General features: G+C 40.0%; 1 protein-coding gene across 3 annotated transcripts; it reads left to right on the forward strand.

Annotated features, from left to right (window-relative positions):
- The first annotated feature begins 1,703 nt into the window (after positions 1-1,703).
- LOC111861701 (eukaryotic peptide chain release factor GTP-binding subunit-like) lies at positions 1,704-7,453 on the forward strand. 3 transcript variants are annotated; one of them, XM_023846478.2, is made up of 3 exons: positions 1,704-1,918; positions 3,777-3,894; positions 6,156-7,453. In XM_023846478.2, exons 1-3 carry the CDS (start codon positions 1,901-1,903, stop codon positions 6,602-6,604), a joined length of 585 nt encoding a protein of 194 aa, XP_023702246.1. In that variant the 5' UTR covers positions 1,704-1,900; the 3' UTR covers positions 6,605-7,453. The 3 variants fall into 3 exon arrangements, with proteins under 3 accessions (XP_023702246.1, XP_023702249.1, XP_023702248.1); XM_023846481.2 differs by having other exon boundaries at positions 6,162-7,453; XM_023846480.2 differs by having other exon boundaries at positions 1,709-1,918; positions 6,159-7,453.
- Positions 7,454-7,685: the final 232 nt, after the last annotated feature.

Below are 7,685 nucleotides of genomic sequence, written 5' to 3' on the forward strand. Positions count from 1 at the left end.
TTTGTAGGATTTGAGGCTCTTACAGAGGTGGCTGTGCCCCACCGTTCCCTGTGAATAAGTGGGCCCAAATAAATGTAATGCAACGGCCGTGAGAAGTACAGCAAAATGGACGTCCTCAGTTGGTACCTACTGCTTTTTTGGTTCTTGGGGTGGGGTGAGACTGAGTCTACTTGGTACGTCGGCCATTGATTTGTTTATTGCACCAGCCCCGGATGATAGATGATGAGTGTGGACCAGTCGGTGGAATGAGAAATGGCAGGGGAAACAGAAGTACTCAAAGAAAACCTGTACTCCACCACAAATCCCACATGACGTAACCCGGGACGCCGCGGTGGGAAGCCGGCGACTAACCGCCTGAGTTATGGAGCGGCCTTGCTATCTGCTGTTGGTTTTGTTTCATGCGCGTGACTTATCTTCTAAAGTTCAAGTGTAATGCATGTTCTCCTGCGAATTGGCAGGTTCTGGAGTGACGTCACTCATTATCTCAAATATTCTGCTGTAAGGTGATGTAAGTACAAATTTTGAAGAGTCGTGCGGCGAACCGCCCTATCTAACGAATGGATTTACGCCTCTTCTCTGAGGGGCTGGATATTGTTACTGCAGTAGGCGTAGTGTGTATATAGTCCGCTCTTACGCAACGTTAACTCAACTCTTGGCTTCAAGAACAAGTGTATTAGTTTAACAGATCTCATTGAATCAAGTATAATCACTTATCAAGATCCCGGGATAGCTCAGTCGGTATAGCAACTAGCTACAGGCTGGACGACCAAGAGGTCGAAGTTCAAGTCCCGGTAGGGTAAAAATTTGCACTTTTGCATATCGTCCAGAACTACTCTGAGGTCCACCCAGCCTCCTATACAATGGGCACCGGGGGCTCTTTCCCGGAGCTATAGCGGCCGGGGCGTGAAGCTGACCAGACCTTCAATTCATACCGAGACCAAGAAAATATGGGTCTATATATCTGCTCCCCTATACACCTCCATGGCGTAGTGCTTAATTAGTTAAGTGCAGGGACAACTTTACCTTTACCTTTATGAAATATTGTTCTCGTATGTTCCTGAAGGAAGAGCATTCTCAGACCCTCCCTCGCGTGAAATATATTCTGAATTTGCTGTAGTAGGAATCGTGTGTGTCTTATTGTGGGCGGAACGTGCAAGCGTTTATAGTATGAAAGTAATAAGGTTCAGTTCAGTTGGAAATTCCGTCCGATGCAATTAAGTCCACAGCGAATTAGTGACGATAGTCGCGACAATAATGATGATAATTGTGACTTCAGCTGCATGGCAGAACATATAATAGCTAACAATCATTATCGGGAAGGCAGCATACATACTGATTGAATCACCGATCCTTTGCTGTAGCGTTAAACGAATGTGAATCACAAACGAACAAAATGACGTCTCCGTTCCCTCAAGGCGCACTACATCCTAGTTGTAAGGTTAAACAAGGCAATGTCAAAAATAATTTCATCTTAACACGCACGTCACATCATTATATGATAACAAACTCTACAATTGTGTAGCGGAAATCGCTATTATTTTAATTAAATTTATGCATAAGAGAAGACGTTTTGATTGGTTACTGTAACAGATCGTTTTGTAGATGGTTATAAGCTGGGATAAACGTGTTATTTGTATGATTATTCTGTTTCTGAAGGATCTTGGGAGGAGCTGACTGCAAGAAAAAGTGATCACTCAAAAATCTACAAAAGGACAGAGTTACTTGTTAGTGAACTTTGCTTTGTTTCTCCACCAGGGCGCTGAAATTCGCAATATAAAACGAGGAGCTGTGACAGGCATTTCGCAGTTTGGTGTTGGAATTCGGATAGGAAGGAAATAAGACATTCTGATAAAAAGAAGGTTTATTCTTCAGCAAGGAGACGCAGTAATTGATCTCAGTCATGTTCAGTATGAAACTGGCAAGTTGTACAACTTAAATATTATTATATTTAATTTATAAATTATTTAATTTATTGATCTATTATGAATTCAGCTTGTCCCAACCAGTAATGACTGTTTAATCTGGTCTTCTAACTGGAATTTAAGTCCTATATTCGTAATGATGAAATTATCAAATTTAGATTAACTTTTCCTAATAACTGAAAGTTGTGTTTTATGAAATTTTGCACAAACGTAATTGAGATTTATCTCCACATTTTGTTTATACAATATTTTATAATACTATTTCAGAAAGATCATTTTGAAATGTTAATGGCAATTAAATCATTTAAACAAAAGTCAGTAGATGCATAGTGTTCTCAATAATATTGTATTTGAGAATCTTACAGTGGTGACTGTGAAGAGTATTATCTTCTGGGATGTGACACCGTGTAGTCTTGCAGTTCCCCGATGTCTTGGAGGAACGTGCTGCCTCCGTTTTCGGGGTCCAAGAGTAAGCCATTAAGGAGCTAGGAAGAACCAACTGAAGAATTAGCTTGCATTTCGACCCTGAAGATGGAAGCAGTATGTTCCTCAGAAACGTTGGTTAATTTCCACCGAACTTTACTCTGTTACATACCAGAAGATAGTAACCATCAGCCCTTAACAAAGGCCTGCATGTGGACCAAATTTCATAACTGCATAGCTGGTGGTTTTTAGAAAAATTAATTTAAATATAATGAAATTAATATTATAGCCCATTAATGCAATTAGTTTTACTACTGTAGCTGACCTGAAGCCGGGTCTTGCCCTGAGTTCTAGTATTCTGTGTGCTTTGTTTTACGGTGGGGGCTCGCGGTAGCATAGTTGGTTAAGGCACTATTCTACAAGCCAGAAAGTCGCGGATTCGATTCCCGATGAGGCCATTGGATTTTTCAGTTGACCTAATCCTCTCAGCCACACTATGGCCCTGTGGTCGACTCAGCCTCTAACAGAAAGGTGTACCAGGAAACTTCCTGGGGATAGCGCAGCCGGCGCGTAAGCCTGACAGCCTCACCGCCATCTGTGAGCCGATTGTCTAGAAAATGTGGGAGCCTCGAAGTATCACAATTCTATGGACCTCCACGACCTGTTACAGGGATAGCTTTACCTCTTTTATTGCTCTGTCAGTATGTACACTATGTGTGGTCAAGTGGTGAAATGATTAGCGAACTGGAATTTGGAAGGACGCGGCTATGACGCTGTTCAGGTATTGCGCCAAAATCCTCATAGAAGGACTGACGAAAGCAACCGTCAAGATATACATTACCCCGGCAGATATTCCAGCAGAAACCCCCCGGAATACAACCACGTATCTGGGATTCCCACGTTCAATGGATCGGTGACAGAATATCCTCATTGAGGATCTTTGTGATTAGACCATAACTGCTTCCTTCCACATCTTTTCCAGCTTATCATTAATTAACAATCTTCTCCTAGTGTCGGGGTTAATATGCGTGGGCTTACATCACCAATTCCTCATGAATCTTCATGGCATGTCTGTGTAATTAAGCGCAAGGACAGTTTTCTGTTTACCGTTATATTTAGAACTTGTGTAGATGTCGTGAAACACGCAGGCACAAAATCCGCTTGCCTTGCTCACTGTGCGTTTATGTTTATATTATCTATGGCTCTACAGCCCTTTGTTGGACCTTGGCCGTTTTTCAGTTTCTTAATCCTATACACAGTCGGTAGGACTCCTTAGATTGGGGATCAGCCCTTCGCAAAGACACACAAACAACACAAATACAGCATAAACACAGAGACATCCATGTCCCGCGATCCCAGCCTCAGACCCCGCGGCCACTTAATGTTTATACAGCCGATATGAAATGCTGATACAGTTAAACCGTGTTGCAGGTTGCGGTGGCTTTTTTCCTGATGGCAGCCGTGAGGGCCTCTGAAGAAGAGGACTTGCTGGGTGTGCCAGAGGAGAAGGACGCGAGTCGTGAGGTCTTCAAGCGAGCCACTCCACCAGGTGAGAGATCTGCTGTAGCTTCTGAAGGGTTCTGATAATGTCGACACGCGGGATTACTGCGTTTGGGGTTCGTCCACCGTTCTGTATTCTAACGAACTGATTGAGGTTATCTCTTTCTAATAGAGTCAACAGAGTGGGTGTCTCCCGCCCACTCTCCTGCTGACGGAAACAGATCTAAATTCCGAAACGTCGTGTTCTTTAGAATAGCAGACAATGGACGAAGTCCAAAAATTCACTAATTCTGAGAACGATTTCTTTTGGTTCATTTTAAAATTCTATCAGTATCTACATTATGCAGAATGTCCCGAATGAAAGGTCAGGATTCTGGGAGGTCACAGTATCGGACATTCTAAGCTGAACGTGTATGTGTACATGTGTCCTATTCCCAACGGTTTCCGAGATACAGATATTTCACTGTACAGACGAGCAACACGCCATGTCCTCACACGAGTTGCACCGAGATAGAGCTATTTCACTCTACAGTACACTGCACACTGTACAGACGAGCAACACGCCATGTCCTCACACGAGTTGCACCGAGATAGAGCTATTTCACTGCACAGTACACTGTACACTGTACAGACGAGCAACACGCCATGTTCTCACACTAGTTTCAAAGTGCATTGATGTTGAAGTAGAATTTTCGGAAATGTATTACACTAGATAAACTATACCAACTTTGTCACTTGAACAATAAATACCGGTATCAGAAACAATAGGTAATATCTCTTTCTTATCTACAATTTTGCAGCTGTACCCGTGGAATAGCTGTATCTCGGAAACTATTCGGAATAAGACCTACCAGCATATTGCACTTTCCTCCTGGGACACTCTGTATAGTGTCGAATGGTAGGATGATTGATGGACTATAACTAGAAAGTGATTTCGAAGAACGCTGCTATGACCTAGTCGAGGAAATCCTAGCATTTATGCAGAGAGTCTGAGGAAAATCACGAAAGACCTTATTCCGTATATTCAATGTCTCGGCCGAGATTTGAACCAAGCAGCAGCAGAATACAAGTTTGTAACGTTACTGCTACGAGAGTGAGCTCGGTCTTTTCTTATTTCAAATCCTCCCTTATTTCCGGGAATATGGGAAGACAATTATTATCCCCACCCAAGAAACTCTGATATAAATATCTTTTATTTGAGGCTATTTTCTGATAGGTTCAAGTTAACATTTCTTAAGGAATTTCATAAAAATTTTTGTGACAGTAACTTAGACTTCTGACCTTTGTTTGAAAACTCATCTCAGTAATATTTAATAATTAAATTCCTGCCCGAGAGAAAACAGGCTCTGTGTCTATTACAACGACCAATGAGTGAATGATGTTATATAGATTTGTTTCTTTATTCTGAGAATCGCGTGACACCCATAAATACATTTTTTGGATAATTTTAAAGCAGGTGATGAGCAGAGTAACACGTACGCTTTGAGAAATTACTAACATTGACCAATATGTCTCCATTTTTATAACTGACAAAATTAAAATATTAAAAACAATGCCACAATTCAGTTTGGTCTTCGTTGCTTGATTTTGATATTCCAAACGAACATTTGATAAAATACTGCATGAAGTGGCCAAGCGCAATGGAAATAAACTAAGCCATTTAGAACGAAATCAAGGAAATGTTTCTTAGAAGTTTTAAACCTCAAGTTTATCTAAATAATATTTACAAATTCACTTCCTCCCTCTTTGAAAATGCACCGCTTCTCCAGCACAAAGTACTAATAAATTGACGCTGCGTAGAGAAATAATTGCTGTTTTTTTTTTTATAATCGTAAGAAACACATAAGTACGCTCTCTGGACAGAATACACAGTTTTATGAAGTTAAAGCAGATGGTACATATGAGAACCACTAGCCTCTAAAGGTTTAATATTGGTTGGAAGTTAAGGAGTTATATGGAATATATTATGTCTAATATGGGCAGTCTACACAATAATATTCCTGAAAAACGAAATAGACACTATTGTATCAACATTTGTTTTAGTTTTCTGTTGACGCTCCATGTTTCAGCCCTTATATTGGGCCATCATCAGGCGTACAATAAAGACCGAAACATGTAACGTCAACAGAAAAACAAAACAAATGTTGATACAGTAGTGTCTATTTTGTTTTTCACGAATATTGTTTTGTAGACTGCCCCCGTCATACACGTTATATATCCGGTATATGACACACAACAGGATGCATACTATTAAGATTAAGGAGTTAACTAAATATACTTTTCAGTTTTGTAATAGAGATATTCTGTTAGCAGCAGATTACAGATACAACAATGGTTACTACAATGGTGTCTATGACTACTACAACAATCCCTTGGGATATAAACCTGGTTACTACAACCCCGCCAACTACAACTCAGGTTACTATAACCCTGGATACTACAACACCAACAGATATTACAACAGGAGAAGTTATCCTAATAATTATGAAGGATCTCCATATGGTCCGTACAACCCTGGATATTATTCGGGATATTATAACAGTACTAGATATCCGTATGGAAATTATAATGGATATCGTGCAAACTACCCCAACCCTTATCTGAATTATCCCGGTTACCAAGGTTACAATCCTTACAACCCCGCTTACAACCCTGCTTATGACAGGTTCAACGATCAAGGATATTACCAAGGCAGATACTACAATAATCCGTCTGTTTACAACCGAGCTAACGACGCTGAGAAAAACAAGAATCAGTAAATGAAATATCTTTGTGATTTGCTGTCAGATTAATGTGAAATGGTGTCAAATTAATATGGAAGACAGATACAATACAGAGGTAGTCATGGACGTACTGATTCATAGGTTAGGTTGGTATCAATGTTAAGGTTAGAATAAAATTTTTTCAAAGATTCCTACGACATTTTAAGTTCCTCAGAATGTAGCTGTTTGTGGGGAACTCTTAAAACTAACTGGAATATTCGTGGGAGGCGCAGTCCTGGTGGGGAGCCATACATTTTACTAACAAACTTACTTTTAAGTCATTTAAAACTGTTTTTACTGACCGCCGAATAGTATTCAGAACAAGGGAACATGCTTTTAGAAATCTTTTTTTTTTGTATAGTCTTTTCTTTCACTTATGATTTTTTTTTCGAAAATCCAAAGCACAACAGTTGCCTCGCTGGTCCCCCACTCTCATGTGTCCATGGGAATACCTGATTTAATGGCGAATTTTAAGTATCATACCAAAATTTATGTCAAGGAAATATGTAAGTTGATCTTATGCATTTTAATGACATCATTTCATAGTAATTATGACTTGTTACCTACCAGCTGTCTAATTATTGTTGGTATAAAGCGGACAGAACAATGCCATTATGTTTGTATCGATAAAGTTGTAAAAATAAAACATATTCTTAAAAGCGCGTTTCTCAAACAGAAATTTCCGGCTTCCGAAAAGTTTGATGGGCAATGCAAAATAAGAACTAGAAATAGACGCTGGTATTCAGGAGTCTCTGAACCATGCAGTTCTTTCCCTTCTGTTCTGTTTGATCCGACTAAATGCAGTCGGCTTTCTCTTTGAGAAATGCTAAGAAGATTTTCAAATGACGTGAGCCAGTTTAATCTCTTTCTGCTCTGTTGTCGATTTTATATCTTGTTGGATTTGAAGTTATCGCAACTGTGGCTATGAAAAATAGCATCTTATGGAATGTAACGCCGTGAGGTTTGGTAGAATTTTATTGAGATTTCGGAGAAATATACTGCTTCCATCTTCAAAGGCGAAGATTGAACAAAGCAAGCAGCTGATAAAAAGCAGAAAATTATACCGGACTACATGCCC

The sequence above is a fragment of the Cryptotermes secundus genome, unplaced genomic scaffold (genome assembly GCF_002891405.2).
Source record: "Cryptotermes secundus unplaced genomic scaffold, Csec_1.0 scaffold201, whole genome shotgun sequence".
Taxonomy (NCBI): Eukaryota; Metazoa; Arthropoda; class Insecta; order Blattodea; family Kalotermitidae; genus Cryptotermes; species Cryptotermes secundus.

Bases quoted from the DNA above. Each gene is read 5' to 3' on its own strand.
- LOC111861701 (XM_023846478.2), top strand. The intron at 3,895-6,155 runs GTGAGAGATCTG...ATATTCTGTTAG, and splicing joins CAAGCGAGCCACTCCACCAG to CAGCAGATTACAGATACAAC.